The 22,029-nt window shown below is 41.0% G+C and overlaps 1 protein-coding gene across 10 annotated transcripts in view; it reads left to right on the top strand.

Moving 5' to 3' along the window:
- cacnb2.L (calcium channel, voltage-dependent, beta 2 subunit L homeolog) overlaps positions 1-22,029 on the top strand; it is a 182,593-nt gene that overhangs the window by 102,346 nt on the left and 58,218 nt on the right. For 7 of the 10 annotated variants that reach the window (XM_041565861.1, XM_041565865.1, XM_041565862.1 and 4 more), the window contains one exon: positions 13,758-13,877. In XM_041565861.1, the coding sequence (XP_041421795.1) occupies positions 13,758-13,877 (120 nt within the window). Of the gene's footprint in view, positions 1-10,645; positions 11,438-13,757; positions 13,878-22,029 lie in introns of those variants that run through there. The other 3 variants (XM_041565869.1, XM_041565864.1, XM_018267289.2) reach the window with 2 other exon arrangements.

Genomic DNA, 22,029 nt, shown 5'->3' with positions numbered 1-22,029 from the left:
AGCACTCCACATAAACAAATACGTATGATTCATTGCTGGGAAGTTGTGGCCGGGGTTCCGATAGGCCTGTGTGCTTGAAATGTTTCTTGTTTGCTGTAAGGGATGTGCTAACTTAATGGCAATAGTCATGAAGGTTGTTGTTTGTATATATTTCACTTATCTGCAAAAAACCCAAATTCTCCTATAACACATCTGTAACCCCGGAAGAAAAGCCCTCAACAAATGATAAAATGCAACTCCCATTACCCTCACCCTTATAGCCGTAATGGAGATGTGAAACTGCACTTTAACAAATCCTAAACCAGAACATACCACATGCTTTTTGTGCTTCCTTCAATTTTTTAGGTCTCTGTCCAAAAGTAGTTGTAGCAGAAAGGTTCTGGGCACATCAGAAAAGTGTTACACAAACTTTTGTTACACATGGTTATACATCCTGCTATGACTGCCTTATATACACAGCTATATATGAAATAAAACAGTGTAGTATGACGTTTCTTAGCTTTTCCACTTTTGTATTGCCCCTCCACTATCCTACCAGCCCTACTTCTCCTATCCATGACCAATACCTACTTGCATTGCATTGTATCCAAGATACCTACTTGCAAGGTTTTTACCTGCAACAGCAGTCTTGTGTGCCAGTGTGCTTACTCTCTACAGATATCTGGAGGTTGCCGTTACCTCTGTCACTGGATTGACTTATAGAATACGGGTGTGCGAGAGCTCTTTCTGTTCTTTGTACCTGCAAACACTAAAGCACTAAAACCTCTGTATTTATGGCCCTGAAATAGCAGTAGTAAAGTTTGAGGCTTGGCATTTATGTCAGGTTCTTTTATTATGGTAACACTTTTTCTTTAATGTAGGTGCAGAAGAAGGCTGGATCTAGGCTGGTGATATCATTGCTTAAAGGGACAGTGCTGACTTGGAGAACTAAGCTGTTTCACAGTTGACACTTTGCTATGCTCTTTGCTTGACTAGTCTCAGATTGGAAAAGACATTGTTGGGGCCTTGTTTTCAGGTCCAAGCAGGTTTCTTCCTGGTGCTTCAGTTTTCACCCCCAGTTAAAAAATATAGACGCAGGTGCTGAAATGGATTTTACTGTGTTTTTACCTGTAGTAGGAAGATTAGATTAAAAGTTCTATTGGGCAGGGACTGACCTGGTTGATTACAAAGTGCTGCTTATATAAATTATTAAAAGCTAATAAAGAATTGAATCCAGGTCAATAAAAACATTCTGGCAGGTTCATTGGCTTCTGATGATACTGACTAGTGACGGGCGAATTTGCGAATTTCCCGCAAAATTCGCGAAACGCCGAAAAATTCGCGAAACGGCGCCCGTTTATTCGCTGCCGGCGAATTGAGCAAATTCGCAGCGAATTCGCGCCTGGCGAATAAATTCGCCCATCACTAATACTGACCCAACTGTGTGTCTGTGATAGGGAAACACGATAAGTACAAATGAGCAGCAAATGATCTGAAGGATTAAATATTCTCTGTAAATGTAACCATTATATGTTGTTATCATTTAAACTATATGGCCAAAAGTTTCCAGACACCTGCCTGTCCGACATTTCTTCCCTGAAGGTATTTTAATAGATGTCGGGACCTTGAGTGGGTTTTGCTTTCATTCATTTAGAAGAAGTTGGGCACTGGTATTGGTGATCAAATTTAACTCACATTGGAGTTCCAGTTCACCCCACAGATTATCTATTGGGTTGAGTTCAGGTCTCTGCAGATCAGTCTGGTTCTTCCACTCCCATCTCAGCAAACCCATTCTGTACAGACCGTTATGCAAAGGGGATATTGTTGTGTAGAAACAGGAAGGGTTCTTCCCCGAATATATGCCACAAAGTAGGAAGCATGGACTTGTCTATATTGTCACTGTATGTGGCAGTGCACCTAGGGAGCGTTCTGGGCTCTCTGCCAAAAAAGTTAGAAACTTATCTTTTTCTGGGAGGAGATCAAAGAGAAAGTCGGGGCATTTCAGTAAAAAACGGGACGGCAGGTGGAACTGTCAAAATTCAGACTGTCCCGCAAAAAACGGGACAGTTGGGAGTTATGCAATGCCAATAATTAGAAGGGAAGCTTGCATAATTTTAGCCATATAATATAAATAAATATGTAGACAGAGAAAAGAAAACCACATTAGTTTTAAAATATATAAAACGTTTATATGTAAAATATATTTTTATGAAAAATGCACAGCTCTGCTACGGAAAAGACCCCCAAAATGAAATTAATAAATTCATTAAGGGACACTAGTCTTACCAGTTATTGATTTTTAAAACAAATAAGCATAAGATTGGCCTGCCAGGGTATCAGAGAGTCTCCCAATGGCCCCTGTGTAGGACAATATCCATTTTTATCACCATAGAGCCAAGTCATACCGATAACATTTAGCACATTTTATATCTAATGGCTCTTAGAGTGGCCACTGCATATCAGGTTCTCTTCTGGGCCATATGAGGCCCAGTCCAACAATAAAAATATGACATAATTGTCATATGACAGTTGAGTAAAACAAGGGAAATCCCAATACATGAGAAAGGCTGAGTGTAAATGTTAATACATAGCAAATAAATAGAGCAGGAGGATGATGGAGAGAGGGTGCATATATCTTTGCTGTATTTGGCATGTGGAATGATAATTTTCTGGGGTCTGCATTGAACAGATTGCTAGCTGTTGGCACCATGATGGAAGACACATGGATAAGCAAAATGTTCAATAAATATTTAAGTCTGTTTGACGTATTACAGGTTCATTTTCTATGATATACAAAATTAATACAAACAAGGCATGTAAGTAAAAAAAAATTCAGTGGTTTTATTAGTTCTACCTCTGCCTTAGCTAAGCCTTCTGTTGTCATCAGTCACAGGCCAGTCTCCATGCTGCAGTGCAGTAAACAGGCATTTCCTATAAGGGGTAACTGATCTTGTTTTGTCAGACACGTGCTTTTATCTTCATGAAATGTAGAACACCCGCCTTAATGCAGGAATAGTGTCTTTTGCTAGAAAGCAGTTTGAACATTACAATAAAGCAGATCCCACAATTGCAGGGGGCCCTTTGAGGACCCACAACTCTGCCGTTACACTCCTGTCAGCAGCAGCTCTTTTTCCAGTTTTCATATGGGGGTCACTGACCTCGGCAGCCAAAAAAACCCATTGCTCTCTGTGGCTACAATATTACTATTACACTTTATTATTTATCTTTCTATTCAGGCCCCTCCTCCTATTCATTTCCCAGCTTCTTAACTTCCTATTTGCTAGGGCTTCAAGGTAGTGTGAAGAGAATATATAAAGGAAAGAAATAACATTTCAGACTGAGCTGGTATATAATTAATAGAAGAAGAAGACATTAAGAAAACAAGACAAGGAAGGCCAGTATCGAGGAGCATGTTGGCAGGGGCAGCATCTGAAGTGCTGCCAAGAGTTGGCTTGATGTTGGGTTGTGGTACAGCTTGTGAGGGAAAAGAAGCTATTATTTGCTTCTGTGGATTTGTGGATATGATTTGTAAGATAATAGATGAAGTGAAAATTGACTGGGGAAAGGGAAATTGGGAGAATCTGGACTTTTCCTTGTTTGTTTTCTTTGTAACATGATGCGGGATATCTCGCTGCAGCTAAAATATGGCACTAGCAGATGGACATGGAGTGGTGCTTTTATTGGTCATCATTGGTCACTCACTGCAAACCCTACATTACTGAGTATATAGTACAAGGCAGGGTTACCAGTACAAGTTTAAAAGTGACTACAATAAGTACACATACTTATAACAGGAGGTAAGTCACATCTTTGAGGGTTTCCAAACTTAAAGGGATGGTTCACCTTTAGGAGGACTTTTAGTATGTTATAGAATGGCTAGTTCCAAGCTACTATTCAATTGAATTTCGTTTTTTCTTTTTTATAGTTTTTGAATTATTTGTCTTTTTTTTCCTTCTGACTTTTCCCAGCTTTCAAATGGGGATCACTGACGCCATCTAAAATCAAATGCTGTAAAGCATGTACTATCATTTATGGATGCACCAAATCCAGGATTCGGGATTCAGCCAGGATTCGGGCGTTTTCAACAGAATTCAGATTTGGCCGAATCCTTCTGCCTGGCTGAACCGAACGCTAATCCTAATTTACATATGCAAATTAGGGGCAGGGACGGAAATTGCGTGATTTTTTGTCACAAAACAAGGAAGTAAAAAATGTTTTCCCTTCCACTTTTAAGTGAAATCCCCCCTCTCCAGCTGTTCTATTACCTTTGGCCTGGGAAGAGGGATGCAGGCCGCTCCGGTGCTGGGCAGGAAGTAGGCGGGCATGAGGCGGGAGTAGGCAAGCATGGGGTGGGTAGTTGGTGGGGTGGTGCTGACGGGCAGGCATACCTCCCAACTGTCCCTTTTTCGGAGGGACAGTCCCTCTTTTGACAGCTCAACCCGCAGTCCCTCATTTGTACTGGAAAGTCCCTCTTTTCTCTGCACTGAACAGCCAGAAAAAGAAACAAAGTTTCTCACTTAATTGGCTTTTAGCAGAGAGCCCAGAACAGCTAACAGGTGCAAATAAGATACTTTGAAACAATTTTGAGACACAAAAACACAGTTAAGATAAGGAGAAATATTTTCAGACTTTCATAACCTGCCAAATTTTGTAAAACAAACATGGTAATTAGGGGGTGTGGTCACATAAAGGGGTGTGGTCAAAAAATTGCTGTGCTACGTGCGGAAAATTTTTTTTGTCCCTCTTTTTACTTCCAAAATGTTGGGAGGTATGGGCAGGTAGTTTAGGAAGTGCACGGTAGTTACGCCACTGCGACATACAGCAGTCTGTTTTTCTTCTATTTTGACAAAAATAAAGAGTGAAGGTGCCTGTTGTGGTCACCAAGCTAGAGTTCTGGGCCACATTTGGCCACCAACTTGCTAGGCCAAATTGTGCTGATCATGGGTACTTTGGAGACCCAGTTCATCTGAATCCTGCTCTGCAAACCTGACCAATTTATATTTGACCTATTTTCGTTCAGACACGAGGTTTTTATTGCCCCCAAATCAGATTTGCTAGAATCACACTGAATGCAGAAAGTATTATAAAAGCTTCACTTACTTGTTTTGGTTGTTTTATTCATGAAATGTTCCTATACAGTTCTACTAGAGAACGGTAAGAATAATATTGGAGGGGTGTGCATCTTAAAAGCATTAATGATTACACTGTATTTAATAACCCTGATCTCTTTTCCCTCAACATATCCTGCTTGCTCAAAAGTTCCTGTTTTCATAAATCAGGACTGTATAGTAGTGATGGGTGAATTTCTCCCGTTTCGCTTCGCCTAAAAATTTGCAAATTTCCAGCGTAATTCGTGAAACGGCGGAATATTTGTGAAACTTGGAAATTGACACACGCATCAATTTTCAAGTCAAGTCAATGGGCGTCCGAATAGTGTTGACACGCACCGGTTTTGATGCAAGTGACTTTTTGGACGCGAGTCCAAAATTGTTTGACGCTGGTGAATTTTCACTCAACTTTATTCGCCGGCGGCGAAGCGCACTTCTAGCGCTCGTTGGCGGAAGTGATGTCAGACGTCATGCTTGTGACAACAAAAGCACAATGTAACCTCCGCAACAGGGTGCGAGCTGAGATCCGGTGCCTCCAAAACTGCAATTGAACCAGTCCCTGCATCAACTTGTACTAAATGCTATTTTCAATATCTCTGTATTTTCTCACTTGCTGAAAGCCATCCAACCCCTTATTAAAGGGTGGTCCATATTGCAATTAACTTTTAGTATGTTATAGAATAGCCGATTCTAAGCAACTTTTCAGTTGGTCATCATTATCTATTTTTAATAGTTTTACATTACATTTTATACATTTCAACATTATACAATGCTCACAGAAACAGTATGACTCCTTGGTCATACATATTTGGAGACACTGTCTCCGTTAAGAGATGGCCCAGGATGTTGGTCTAAATAATTGATATTTCTTCAGACTTACAACACAGACAAGTCTTTACAGAACCAGACATCACATGCCAGTACCAAACTGCAAACTTGCAGATACGTAGGACAGATCAGCTGGTGTAACTCAGAGATTCCCATGTTCTGCTATATAGATATCCAGAGAACAAACACACTCAGTACATCTTGAGAAAATGTTTGAAAAAGAGGCAAGAACGTATCATAATTGCTCTGATGCTGGAATCCCTCCAGCTGACCGACAGTTACACGGCTAAGAACTGTTTTCTTAGCTGGAGATATACAAGAAGAAGGCAAAAGCGAATCTGCTCTTATGCCGTCATTCAGTGTGTGAGAATCTTTGGCTGACTGTGCCTACAATCTGACCAAGGTTTAACATCATATATCCCAATCTGTGTGTAACATTGATGCTTGAATACTTTCTGCAGGTCTTGCTGGATGAAGAATAAACTTAGAATAGTCACTGGGGCTAATTTATCAACACTGGGCAAATTTGCCCATGGGCAGTAACCCATGGCAACCAATCTAATTGCTGCATTCATTGTTCTGCTTGCAGCTGGCTTCAAAAAGCTAATCACTGATTGGTTGCTATAGGTAACTGCCCATGGGCAAATTTGCCTAGTGTTGTTAAATGACCCCCACTGTGTTTTTCCATTCTGCTTGGGCTTCTTTTCTGATGAAGATCTGTTATACTGGCTTTATGGAGAACTAAATCCTAAAAATGAATATGGTTAGAAATGCCATATTTTATAAGCTGAATATTGAACCAGCCCATAGGTTCAGCATCTCTATAGTAGTAATAATCCAAGCCTTCAAAGTTGGCGCATGAGTTTTACATCTTGAAATTTGTTAGGAGTGTCTGTGACACACACATGCTCAGTGGGCTCTGGGCAGCTGTTGAGAAGCTAAACTTAGGGGTCGTCGTAGGTCATCAAGCAGAAAATGAGGTTGTCCTGTAATATAAGCTGATGTTACTGGTTATGGGCTGGTTATTTAATTCTAATGCTAATCACACTGGTTTCCGAGGTGCCGAGTACCTATAATCGGAATTATTTACTAGTCAGAATTATATTGTGACATTTTTAGGCAAAAATATAATGTATAAAGGCTGGAGTGACTGGGTGTCTAACATAATAGCCAGAACACTACTTCCTGCTTTGCAGCTCTCTTGGTTTCCACTGATTGGTTACCAGGCAGTAACCAATCAGTGACCTGAGGGGGGGGGCACATGGGTCATAACTGTTGCTTTTGAATCTGAGCTGAATGCTGAGGATCAATTGCAAATTCACTGAACAGTTATGTCCCATATGGCCCCCCGTATAGTCGCTGACTTACTCAGAGTTAGAGAGCTGCATTCTGGAGATAAACCTCCTTGTGGCGGGTGCAATTACACAAGAAATTCTGGTAAAGAATGCTGCATTGTGGGTAAAAAAAGCCAATTGCGTACTTTGCTCTGCTTTATTAAGTTATTAAAAATGTTTTTTGTAGGGCCAGGAGATCGGGAGAGGGGGTCTGGCCCGGTGGGGACCCATGAGGGCCGTGGCCCCCCACTCTGTGGGGCAAATTCACTAAGCGCCGAAGCGCCTAACGCTAGCGTCACTTCGCAAATTCTCTAACGGATGCTAGCGTAACTTCACTAGCGTAACTTCGCACCCTTACGCCTGGCGAATTTGCGCAACGGATGTAACCACGCAAATTCACTAACGCGCGCATTGTTTTGAATGCTACCTTTTATGCTAGACTTCCTCAGACCAGGCGAAGCGCAAACGAGTAGATAGGGATTTCTTCAAAAAAAGTAAAAAATTTTTCTAAGTCCCAAAAAACGCTGGCGTTTTTTCTATATTATGGGTGATAGGCTGAAAAAGATCGAAAAATTTTTTGGGGCTCCCCTCCTTCCCCCCTACATTTCCTAACTCATGGCAACTTAACTATACAGTGGGCACATGTGTAGGGCAAAATAAAAAAAATATTTGATGTTTTGAAGGTTTCCCAGGCATTTGTAGTGCTGCTACATATTCCTCCATTGAAATTTGAATTTGGCACCGTATGCAAATTAACCATCGCTAGCGTAACTTCGCTTCGCTTAGCGAATCAACACTATCGCAACTTCGCAACCTTACGCTACCCCTGAGCACAACTTCGGATTTTAGTGAATTTGCAAAGCGCTGGCGAAACTACGCCTGGCGAAGTGCGGCGAAGTTACGCCTGGCGCAACTACGAATCTTAGTGAATTTGCCCCTGTATGTCTCCACCCAGGCTCTGTGAGCAGACACACCAGAAAATGGATCAGAACATAGGGGCAGTTTTTCAGTTCATGTTATACATAGGCCTTGAAACTACCCTGTGTTGCAGTAGCCTTAAAAGGCAACTGTTGGGTAAAAATGTTATCCCCAACTAAAGGTGTAGGCTAATAGAAAAAAAATGCCCCCTCCAGCATTACGCTACCCACACCAGGAGGAGGCAAGCAGCCATGTCCATTCATTCGCATGTGCATAATGAAAATGTTCAATGATTTGCTCTTTATGTGCCATGCTCACATGCGCGTTAGCAGCAGGAGCTCCCTCCCGGTGCAGGTAGAGTAAAACTGGCAGAGGGCATTTAAAAAAAACCAAAAAACTACTGTTATTCCCAACTGGAATGCAGGCTCTATTAGCCCACTCCTTTGATTGGGGATAACATTTTTAAATCGTTGAAAGAGAAAAAGGTGCTCCAGAATGAGATATAAAGTGACTCACCGAACACCGAACAGTGAAAGTGGTCCGGGTGCAGACCCCTAGCTTTAGGGAGCGGTACAGCAACGAATATGGAAGTAGAGCTGACCAGCACTCAAAACGGATCCACAGGACCAAAGGAATTCAGTTAAAAGATAGTTTTATTTGTAGAAAAGTTAAAAGTATATCAGCATCTCCATATACCCTACGCGTTTCGCACCCCTAAAGGCACTTAGTCATGGGTTCATGACAAATACATTTTTTTTAACTGAATTCCTTTGGTCCTGTGGATCCGTTTTTGAGTCAGCTCTACTTCCACATTCGATAAAATTTTTACCCAAAAGGTGCCCTTTAAGTATACCTCCCAACATTTTGGAAATAGTAGAATGAAAATGTATTGACCACGCCCATTTTTGTGACCACACCCCCTAATTACCATGTTATTTTCACAAAATTCTGCAGGTTATGAACACATTTCTGTGGTTTTTATGTGTTATTACAGTTTTGCTGATAAAGGTAAATTGCCCTTTAAGCTGCAAGTCCCAGTTTCCTCAAGAGGCCTGCTTATCTTAAATAGTGACAATTGTTTCTTTGCTTATCTTAAATTGTAACAAATCTATCTAAGTGCACCTGACACTTATTCTGGGCTCTCTGCCAAAAGCCAATTAGGTTTTAGAAACTTGGTATCTTCTTCTGGCTGTTCAGTGCAGAATAGCAAAGAGAAACTTGGGACATTTCATTTTGGTTATCATGGGGCATAAGATGGTGAAGAATTCATACAGGTATGGGACCTATTATCCAGAATGTTAAAGACCTGGATAAGGGATTTCCGGATAAGGGATCTTTCCATAATTTAGATCACCATTCTTTCAATCTGCTAAAAGTCATTTTAACGTTAAGCAAAACCAATAGGATTGTTTTGCCTCCAACAGAGAATAATTATAACTTTGCTTGTATCACCTACAAGGTACTGTTTTACTATTACAGAGAAAAAAGAAAATCATTTTAAAAAATGTGTTTAATTTGATTAAAATGGAATTTATTGGAGATGGCCTTCCCACAATTTGGAGATCTCTGGATAGCAGGTTTCCGGAAAACAGATCCCATTATTATCCTTCATAGTGTAAATTTGCCTCAAGCAGCTCCTGACAGCATCTCCACTGCCATTGATCCTGTCTGTATGTTTTTAAATGAGAAACACTGAGAAGAAACCAGCGGACCCAGAGAATCTGCATCCTCCACCATCCCTAAGGACTACTGAGTTTCTTTCGGAAGAATATATATATCTGCTACAGATACTGGATCTGTTATCTGGAAACCTGTTATTCAAAAAGCTCTGAAATACGGAAAGTCTTACATAGACTCCATTTTATCCAAACAATTAAATTTTTTTTTAAATTATTTCCCTTTTCTTTGTAATAATAATAAAACTGTACCTTGTACTTGATCCCAACTAAGATATAATTAATCCTTATTGGCAGCAAAACCAGCCTATTGGGTTTATTTAATGTTTACATGATTTTCAAGTAGACTTAAGGGGGGATGATCCAAATTACAGAAAAATCAGGAAAGCCCCAGCCCCTGAGCATTCTGGATAACAGGTCCCATAAAGCAACATAAAAGATTTGTGAGCTTTCTGCCCACAGAAACGCAATCAGTAGCAATGGCCCCCCATCGGGGTTTGCGCCTTGACGAGTGCTAGTAAAATTGCATCTCCCCTCAGATTCTATGAGTAATCACAGTTTGTAGCTACTCAAGGGCGATTTCATTCACAGTCAACCGACTGCCGAGTTTTTTTATTTTTATTTTTTGCCAGGAGAATTTGCTTGACCCTATGAATTCTAGCAATTTCATTCATGTAGTGTGATGGTGGGGAATTCATTCTTTGCACCTCTGATCCAATTTATCCACTGCACAGACTTTTACTGAAAGGGTTAAGTAAATATTGATGTGTTTCTATGTGCCGTTAGAATTAACACAACAGAAGCTTTAGCTGCTGAATCCTTTTGTGTGCGAATGACTCCTTGAGATAACCGAGGCAAGAGACAATGCTCTGAGTCTGATGGGGAGACGGAGAGAGTGCGTGGCACTGATGAGAGCGACACGAGGCAATGTACCAGCAGTTGCAGTTTTTTTGCAAGCGATCTTGCTGTTTTCAAGCTGTTTACCCTTGAGATGCAGAAGAGCAATCCGACATAGACTCGCAGCACAGAGTCTGATGTGAGCATCTGCGTAAGGACCTGGCTGCTGAGCATGCCCAGTGCTGTGAGAATGCTTCCCTCTGCCAGATCCCCAAAGATTGATTGAACTTTGCACTTGCAAATGTCACTGAATACATTCTGACCAGGATTCCTCGTATTCTCTAAAGCACTCCTTCCGAGCGCTGTGCTGGATTCTCTCCCAGAAGATGGGGGCTGGAGATGGTTCCATCTAACAGGAGAAACATGATTAGAAAGGGAATATTTGGGAGCAACTCTTGTTGTTAAAAGCTCTTTTTTTTCTCTTTTTTACATGGATATTTTTTATTACGGCAATGAATGCATAAAGGAAAAACACAGCATTTCCCATTCACTTCCATTGCTGAAGTTGCTGTGTCGGGCTGGTAGCAGTGAGTGAGGGAGGATGGATAGGGAAGGGACCAAGATTCTGCAATGCTTTCCTTCCTTGCCGGGGGCTGAGGCTGGGGACCATTACTGACCAGGGAGGCTGATGAAGGCCTCTTGGATCAGGCTTCTAAAAAGAGCCAAAGGAGGACGACTGAAGAATTCGGATATCTGTGTAAGCACATTGTTTCCATTTTTACCTGTGCAGAGGGGAATGGCTGCTCCCAGGAGCAGCTCCCCTTTCATAGAACCATTAGGCAACATCTGACTTCTAAAGCAATAGAGACAGATGGAGAGAGAGAGAGAGAGAGAGAGAGAGAGAGAGAGAGAGAGAGAGAGAGAGAGAGAGAGAGAGAGATATGATAGATTGATAGATAAATAGATGATAGATAGATAGATAGATAGATAGATAGATAGATGAGAGAGAGAGAGAGATTGATTGATTGATTGATAGATAATACATAGATGACAGACAGACAGACAGACAGACAGACAGACAGACAGATAGATAGATAGATTATAGATAGATGATAGATGATAGATAGATGATAGCTAGCTAGCTAGATAGATAGATGAGAGAGAGAGAGAGAGAGAGAGAGAGAGAGAGAGAGAGAGAGAGAGAGAGAGAGAGAGAGATGATAGATAGATAGATAGATAGATAGATAGATAGATAGATAGATAATAAAGTTGTAATATACAATGTATGCGGGTTTATGGTCTCCAGATACATTTACAGGGTTGTAACATAAGGAAACGATGACCGTGGGGAAGAGTATCTTGCCTAGTAATGCTTCAATTGTATCTATATATATATTTATAACCACGCTTAATAGAGATGTGCTGGAGTTATTGCTGAGTATAGAACAGGATGATCCGAGTAGGATGACTGAACATAGTGGAGACCTCTAAGAAACAGACAAATATAGTAAATAACACGAATTGAGGAGGAGCAGCCTGTGCATGGATGATCATAGTTCAGAATTTACCTGCAGGCTGTCATGGAAATCTGCTAAACAGGGAATGGAGACTTTGGTCGTCCAGGACAATGAGACTGTTACCTAGAGATTCTGAATGAGTCCTGCTGGGCAAATAGTGTTGTTTGCAAAGCACCAGTCTGCTCCAAGAAGGGGTCATTTTTAGCCTTTCGGGCTGCAAACCTGGTTACACAACTGTATAATGACACTTGCCCCAGGGGGAAACATTATTCGATTGTGTGATAATAGATATTTATTATGTTGATTCTGCTGTCCTCAAGCTGTTGCTGAGCCCAGACATCCAGCCTTCCATTAACAGCTCTCAATGTTATAGTTCAACAACAGCCAGAGGGTCTCAATATGGACATCACTGCTTTAAAGGGGTGGTTCACCTTTAAGTTAACTTTTAGTATGTTATAGAATGGCTAATTTTAAGCAACTTTTCAATTGGTCTTAATTATTTCTTTTTTTTTTATATATAGTTTTTGAATTATTTGCCGTCTTCTTCTGACTCTTTCCAGTTTTCAAAATCTAAAAACAAATGTTCTGTAAGGCTACAAATGTATAGTTATTGCTACTTTTTATTACTCATCTTTCTGTTCAGGCCATCACCTCTCCATATTCCAGTCTCTTATTCAAATCAATGCATGGTTGCTAAGGTAATTTGGACCCTAGTAACCGGATTACTGAAATTGCACACCGGAGACAGGGGTGCTCCACCAATGAGGCGAGTTGATTCACTCAACTCAGGCGGCAGCGCCCCCTGGTTATTAAGAGCCGAATTTCCAGTTTTCAACCCGTAAATTCGGCTCTTCTAGTGCAGACAGTGCAATTGTGCTCTCTGCACTAGCGTTGTGCAGCGGCCCCACCCCTCCTGCGCAGAAAATGTGAGCGCCGTGAGGAGGGGTGGGGGTGGCAACGGAAGGCTGCATCAGGCGTGGATCAGCGCTGACCGGAGAACTGCTGAATAAAAGGCTAAATAACTCAAAGAACACAAATAATAAAAAATGAAAACAACATGCAGATTGTCTCAGAATATCCCTCTCTACAAATTTTCCCATTCACACATTCTGATATAAATATATGTTGAAAGTGGGATAATTAACTGGGCATTGTGGGAGTAGTAGTTCAGCAAATTAGTGAAGACTGTAAGCTCCAATGAGCAGGGACCAACGCAAGCAGTTGAACGCAGCTTTGCCGAACACCTTGTCTGCTTTAAATAACTGATTCTAATCATAACACCTAACGATGTTACTTGTCTGCTTACTCACCGTGTGCATTATTCTTATTAATAATCTGTCTGGGGGGAAATCAAAGGAGCATGTGGAGAGAAAAACAAAAGCTTCCCTCTCTGCACAACAGCAGGATTTTCATTTAACCAGTCAAAGCAGCTTATTAAATAAAGGGATAACCCAGATAGAAGTGACCAGCTCTAGGTTTCTCTCCTGCTAGCGGTAATTCATAAATGTGCATGACATGTGCCAGCTGCATTCATTTGAACCCCCTTTTTTCTCACCCTAGGGTTCGGCGGACTCGTACACCAGCCGCCCATCCGATTCAGATGTTTCTTTGGAAGAAGACAGGGAAGCTGTCCGAAGAGAAGCAGAAAGACAGGCCCAGGCACAGTTGGAAAAGGCTAAGGTATGGCTTATACTGGGTGCCCTCTTGATTAAATACCATTTAGGGACTGATACCCTTCCTTGGAGATGTTTGGCATTCATATGATGCTGACAGAATGTGCAGCTCCGGATTGTTGCCTTTGTTTCACAGCTGAGAAGTTGCGTCAGGTTAGATCTCCAGCTGTCAAGCCTTTGCATGGTCAGGAAAGGGTTAATAAGAATGCAATCATTATGAACTAGGAAGGGGCACCGTTGAGACAAGGCTGCTCCTAAGTCTGCTCAGAGCAGACAGTAAAGTGGTCCTCCACCCAAAAACGGTCTTTTTCGTGACGAAACAAAATACCATTCTTAGAAACTTTTCAATACACATTTATTAAATATCTTTTTCTGTTCTCATGGTCTGACCCTTGAAATGGTGCAGCAGAGTTCAGTTCTCCTCTAGGTTTATTACCCAGAGGGGCTTCTGCTGCATTGTTTCAGGAGTCAGGAGTGGATACAATATAAAACGCCAGGCAAATTTTGTAGTTTTCACTAGTTGTTACATTTATAATTAACTTTACACCAGGTGTTTTATGAACGTATATTGGAAGGTTGCTTCGAATTTCATTTTCTGTAAAAATGTGTTTTAGGTAGGTTTGCCAGCTGTTCGGTTTTGACCCGGACAGCCCAGTATTTTGATCAAAAATTCCTGCCCGGTTTTCCAAATAAGGAAAACCAGGCAGGATTTCCCATGATTGACACTGAGATTGGGCAATCGCCAATCGCCATGTCATAGCCCCACCCTCGATGTCACGGGCCAACTCCACGGTGTCTCACTGCCCGATCTCTACCGTGAGAAAAGGTGGCAACCCTAGTTTTAGGTGCCATTCCCAAAAAATAAAGGTATAGTCACTAATGGGTGCCAGTGACTAGAATCGCTTACCTGATTTTTTTTTTTTAAACTTTAAAAAAAAATCCATGCATGTTGGCAGGTTTCCAGCCAAATTGGGCTACTAATTTAAAGTCCAGGTGGGTTTTGAAAGTACAAACTAGCCAGGTAAAGATCTGAGCTACTTTTTGGGCCTTTTTTTCTTGCCCTGATTTGCCAAGCCTGTATCTCCCAATGCATGTTGGGTAATGTAGTTTTTGTTTAACAATTTGGCAGCTGCCAAGTGTATTGTAAGACTATAATACCCAGAATGCAAAGGGACAGACTTGTGTAGAAGTCGGGAGTTACCAGTTACCCTGTACCACTGTCTCCCATTCTCACATTTTCCAGTGACTTTGCTAAGTTTTAGACAATTTTGGGGCAAAAATCTGCTGGCCACCAAAATATCTAGAGGTTGACCTGTTTTACCAATGTTTATTGAAATTTTATATTTATTGGGGTCTTATGGAACCACTATACCTCCTGGGCCCCCCTCTATAGTCACGCCCCTGGTGATGGGCAAATCTGTCACCTTTTTGCTTCATGGAAAAATTTGCAAACAGAGAAAATTTGAAAAAGGCGTTTTTTCACATATATTCATTTATTCTGTATATGGTTTTTTCACTGCACATATTGTGCTGTTTTTGGGCTACTTTTGAAGTTCCTATTGGCTAGTTTTGGGCTGGTTTTGTAGCTGAAAGCACAATAAGCCCCAGGCAGTCTTCCTTCCTTGATTGTCCCCCCCACCAGCTGCACCACAACCCCCTCCCTCTACTTGTTACTAGTGATGGGCGAATCTGTGACGTTTTGAATCACCGAAAAATGTGCGAATTTAACAAAAAATTCACGAAACGGCGAAAAATTTGCGTAACGCATTGAAGTCCACAGGCTTCAAAATAATTTTGGCAGGAGTGACAATTTTCATACCCGCCAATATTTTGTTTAAATGCATTAAAGACAACGGGTGTCCGAATAAATTGTTTATGCACGTGACTAATCTGGTGCGCACCTTTTTTCGCTGGTATCAAAACATGCCTGCCAAATTTATTCTTTAAATACAAAGGTGCATCTGGATATTCAAGCACATAACATGGAGCGCTTGCAGCTAGTATTGGGTGAATTTTCCCGTTTCGCTTCACCCCGAACTTCGCAAATTTCCAGCGAAATTTGCATACAGACGGAGCCCATTCAAGTCAACCGACGTCTGAAAAATTTTGATGCCAGTGAATTTTCATGGCAAATTCGTGAATTTATTTGCCGGCAGCGAAACGGGCAAATTCGCCGCGAATTTGCACCTGACGAATAAATTTGCCAATCACTTCTTGCAGCTATCACTGAGGGAACTGAAAATGAAAATTGACATAAAAGCTTTATACTTGTGGAGCATTATGTGACAGAAGGAGCCCCACAGCAACAATCCTGTTAATATATATAATGTATATATATATAATGTATATCCCCTTTGTTAACAGTAGTACAGTGAATTGGGCTTGTGCTCAAAATACTTTTTACCTATTGTTTTTATTAGTAAACATAAGTTTTTGTTGTTACTTATACAGGGAAAGTTTGCATTCTACATCCTACCCTCTGTATAAACAAACCCCTTCCTTCCTACTGTTAAAGCCTTTGTTAGGCTTTGAGATAAGGAACAGCTTATTACAAAGAGGTTTTTCAGTGGACTGCTGATTTGTTTTGGGAATGGGTGTTGTGCTCAGAGGACTTTAGATATAACCTTTGAGTTCTATATCTTATGTAATGTATATTATTTTGAATATTTTACAGTAGGTGGTACTTTATTCCCTATATAATTTACTCTTTACAGGGACAACCTCGACTTACATGTATAAACAAAAGAACAGAATAGACTGGTAAATAGTTGCCAATCAGTAAAAGGCTTAATAAACTGGCATTGTTGGAAATATGGGATGCCAGGAGACTTGCTACTAACATTTCTTTGAGATCAGTAAATCTAGCACAGTGTTGCCATGGGAATGTGGCTTAGTGATGCTGGCTGCAGTACACGGACAGACTTTATACAATATTTATTACCTCTGGCATACCTGTCAGCTCACAGCCAGGGGGAATTACACGTGGCCCATGGCTTTCTTTTTCTTCCTCACATAAAATGTTCTCCTTCAGGAAGCAGAGCAGTTCTGTATACCTGACATGGCATCTGACTGGGAGACAACTGGTGCTCAGCAGGGACAGGAAAACAGAGCAATCAGTCCAGGCCTTCTGCAGAACCTCAGTAGCATGCAGCTTCTTTTTTAATGCTGTTTATTAAAGGGGATATAAACCCCCAAAATCAACTCAAAGCCACTTTCCAGTATAGATGAATGACTTATTTTCTTTTCAGACCTTATTCTGTGCATGTTGCATTTGTTAATATTGAAATTAACTCCCAGAAACCAGAAGACTGTTTAAATTCTGAGCTGCCGAACAAAAAATTAACGTAATTCAAAAGCCACACAAAAGAATAAAAATCCAATTACAATGCCTCTAAGAATTCTAAGAATTCTGCCAGCGCTAAAACATAATTTTCATAATAAGCCGTAAAAAGAGAAACTGACATTATATTACAATATCTGGCTGTATTGATATGAAAGGCACTTGAAAATTAATTTTTCAGATTTTATTTATGGAGTATTTGTGTGTGTGTATATATATATATATTTTTTTTTTAATAATGTATTTGTATAATATGCAAAAAGGAGACTTTATTTAATATTTCAATTCTAAACCAGGACTTTCATCAGGAACAGGAATTTTGTTACCTATTCCTGATGAAGATCTTGATTTCCTTTTTGCCTAATATACAAAACCTGAGTGTGCAAAATTTTGCCTTTTGCTTTACATATTATTTGAAACCCAGGTCACAGATTCGGTGCACCTATTTAACTATATTTATTTATATATATATATTTTTTTGGGTGAACCCCCTTGACCCAAAATTAGTGATGGGCGAATAAATCCGGGAGGTGCGAATTTCCGAACTTTCGCCACCGGAGAATAAATTCGCAAGACTCCTGTGAAAATTTGTCGCGGTCAAAAATTTTTGGACGCACACCGCAAAAGTCGCTCATGGGAAAACCGTGTGACGTCAACACTATTTGGATGCCCATTGACTTTTTGAGTTTCGCTGATTTTTCAACGTTTCACAAATTTTGGGAGAAATTCGCCCATCACTACCTAAAGTTATTAAAATGATTCTCCTGCTGCAAACAACTGACACATGCTGTGAGTTTCTGAATGGTAGTTGCGTTGTACAAATACCACACAGCTGTTTTATATTTCAGGTGCGTTAAGGCCTTGCCCTGTCACACCTCATTACACCCCTGGCCTTCCCAGGTCACCTCAGTTCTTGTATATTAGGTGGGTTTTAGCGCTTTAGTGTTAGGGCAATGGGGAGGCAAAATAGGGTGACTCCCTAAAACTGCACTTGAGTTGACATGTCTGGAATCAGGGCGGAATCCTATGGTTGAGGTGGATTGTATCAGCTAGACACCTGCATGAATTAATGATTTGGAATGAGTTGTTTGTTGAACAATGCAGTGGGCCTTATTTACTAATGGGAAATTTGCTGTTTCTGTCCTAAAATAAGTGTTTTTTCCAAAGCATTTCAGCATAAATGCACCCTCAGCAAACATCTCTAGGAACAAGCCATTAAAGGGGACCCGTCACCCAAACAAAATTATCCAAATCCTATTTTATCATGTTAGTCAAGCAAAATTAACTTTAATTACACTGTATAAATTATTTGAATCTTGTTTCCATCAGTCTGGGAACTCATAATTATAGCAACCAGGAAGGAGCCATTTTGTGGACACTGTTATTAAGGCAAGCCTTGTATCATCTCAGAATCTTGTTTGTGCACCAGAATGGGGGACCTGAAGTCCATTCCCATGCCCTGGTTACACAATTAAATCGTTAAGAGAGCTGGGGGAATGTAGGGAGAGCGGTGACATCTAGGAAGTGCTGAATGGAAAGTGAAAGTAATTGCTTGCCCCGCCTCTATGCCTAGGCATAGAGGCGGGGTAGGCAATACTTGATTGACAGCTGAAATTTTTAAATGAGTTTACAACAGCTATGAATGCTTTAATAAAAAAAATTAATTGGATTTCATATTTAATTTAAGAAGGACTTTTATTATACAGATTTTTATGTCTGGGTGACGGGTCCACTTTAAGCTACCTACCGTAACAACATTTTGAAAATAGAAAGAGGGACATAAAGATTTGCCGAATTTTTTTTGCCCACGCCAATTTTGTGGCCACCCCCCCCTAATTACCATGTTCATTTAACACAATTTGGACGGTTATGAAAGTTTGAACACATTTCTGTGTTTTTTATGTGTTATTTCAGGTGAATTGCCCTTTAAAATGTGAGTCTAAGTTCTCCCAAGAGACCTGCTTATCTTAGATTGTTGCAAAAGTATCTAAATATCTATTCTGGGTTCTCTGCCAAAAGCCAATTAAGGTTTCGAAACTATGTGGGGCTCATTTATAAACTTTGCGCAGGGCAGATTGGTTCGCACAGTGAATATATTTGCCCTGTGCATTGTTACATTTATAAAGCTGAATAAGAGTATGCAAATGGAATTGCAAATTTATTTCACACTGCGAATGTCTATAAGAGCTTTTTAAATATGGCAAAAATCGCAAATTGCAAATATTATGTGCCCACTCTGCATTTGAATTACGCCACAAGTTTGGTGGCAGAGAAAATATTCGCAAAACAGTTTCGCAAATTGCGAATTTAGGTTACTGTCAACGCTATTTCCGTGCACAACAACCGCGCACAGTGGTCGCACTCATGCACTGTATCATTTGAGAGCTATTTGCAAAAATCTATTCTTAATGCGAATTCACAAAAACCAGAAAGACGGGCATAGCAGTGCAATATTTTAGCGTTCAGAAAAAAACATGGGCAAGACAACCATTTGTGAATAAATATGCGCTGTGCAAACTTTATAAATTACCCCTTGTATCTCTTTCTGGCTGTTCAGTGCAGGAGATCAAAGAGAAAGTCGGTACATTTCAGTAACAAACCCGGGACTGCTTGTTTTGCTGTCTAAATTGGGACTGTCCCGTGAAAAACGGGACAGTTGGGAGGTATGCATTAGGAAAACAGGGCCCGATTTGTCAAAGGCCCAGGCCTAGGGTGGCAGATTGCTGGAGGTGGCATGCTGCCTGCTGGCTGTATCTGAACTGGGCATGAGATTTTGATCCCAATGATTGTGTCTACAGCAGCGAAGAAGGCGAAAGGTAAGTGCAAGCTCGAGAAGTTGGTTGCGGGTGGGTCATTTGTGCTGGGGAGTGCGAGCAGGATGGGTCGGAGGGTGCTGATTGGTGCGGGCAGCCTAGGGGTGCACTGTTTTTAAAACCCACCCTGGGTACAAAACTTCAATAATAAATTCCATGAAATAAGAAATCAGGGCGTTATGAGTTTCACTTGCGTGGGCAATGGCCATACTTACACATCCCTTTATTTCACACAATTTCTGTCGTGCAATTTGCCAAGTAAAGCACAGCAAATGATGGAGCCAAGTAATAGATCATGTTGCTACGGTACATTATAGCCGCTGATACAGAGACATTTCTAGGGAAGTATCTGCAATCAGACCTCAACTCTCTTGGTGTCAATTAGATTATATGAGGGTGGGACAGACTGTTGACATTCAAAGAATGTTCCCCAGAGATTGCTCATTAGGGGAATAAGTATAATAAACATCTGTCTCTCTCTCTAACCCTGAAGGACAATGCAGAGGTGTGTGACATTCCTGCTACAAATGGCAAAAACTTTCTTTACTTCCTTTGGTTGCTCCTATAAACTAATATATTAGACAGATTAAAACTATAACGCTTCCCTGTATAAGATCATTTATAAAGCTCTGTGCATACTACATCTTATGTTTCTTTTTCCTTGTTTGCTTATATTAGTTCATTTGAATTGTTGGAGAATTATTAATTACCTGTGGTCAGCGGTAAGATGTGTCCTAGTTTTAGGGAGGGTTTATCTTTCATGGGGAAGCAGAACATTCATTCACTGAATATTCTTTAATATATATTTTCATGGCGGCACCCAGCCTTAAGCCCCATTTGGATTCAAAGATTTATAGTCCAACCGACCTATTTTCCTTCTCTTAATTCTATATTTATAGTTTCCACTTGGAGCCACAGATTGGCAGCCTTGTATTTCTGCACAGGTGCTGTGGGCCCGGATCTGTGGAAAGACCCCAAAGACCTAGGGTGGCAGAATTTTAGGGGCAGCATGCCGCCCAGAGGCATTGCAATGTTTTTGGAAGCATTTGGGACATGAAGGAGATTTGCCAGCTCTTTAAAACTTCAGTGTGCCAGTCTCTAACCACATGAGATCAGACCTGCACAATTGTGCAATGTGAAGGGGAGAGGCAGGAAGGGGAAGACAAGTGGTCCCAGCCTAGGGGCGCACTATGTATAAATCTAGCCCTGGTGATGTTATATGACTTGTCCTAGGGTTAATTTATATGCTATGGCTTTTGACAGTGCCACATCCAAGGCAATGCAGTATGGCAAACCCGTTTTTTGATATGTAAAAATGCAAAGTTGTTATGCCCTCATACTGATGGTCTTTTAAAGGGAAAAATGCATAAAAGACATGTTCCTTTATCTCTTGCACTCTGCACCCTGTCTCATCTTAGGCACGCTCCAAAATAGATTGTTTAGACCTGCATCATTCCCATGATTGCAGAGCTTTTTGTGTTCAACAGCGTTGCATTCATAATCATAAGGGTTCTTCTGGGAGCAGCAGGTGGACAGTCCCTATGCTTCCCCTTACTTGTGAATCATTCATAGCAGGGTGCTATGGAGCCATGTACTATGGATTTTTAATCTGATATAAGGGTGCAGCAAATCCAACTGTGTGTGTTCAGTGGATGGGTCAGAAGCAAGATTGTACAGGCCCATGGGGGATACTGGTAGAAATCCTGGCAGGCCCTGGTTCTGGTTGAGAGACTGAAATTGGCATTAAGGAGTGATGTTCAGCAGAAAAGGGGGGCAGCCAGATGTTTGCAGTGTAGAGAGACACACAGGGTGATTGGGGATGGCATCAGGCTTTAATGTGTGATGGGGGAGTGGAAAGGTGGTGGCAGCCATTGGTGTTAGGGTTGCCACCTTTTCTGGAAAAAAATACCTATGTTTCAATGGTTTTTCCCTATAAATAACATTGGCATCAAGCAACAATTTCACCGGCCAGGCTGGTAATATACCGGCCAGGTGGCAACCCTAAT

Source organism: Xenopus laevis, chromosome 6L, assembly GCF_017654675.1.
Source record: "Xenopus laevis strain J_2021 chromosome 6L, Xenopus_laevis_v10.1, whole genome shotgun sequence".
In the NCBI taxonomy this organism is placed as follows: Eukaryota; Metazoa; Chordata; class Amphibia; order Anura; family Pipidae; genus Xenopus; species Xenopus laevis.
This window is presented reverse-complemented; position numbering and strand designations above follow the sequence as displayed.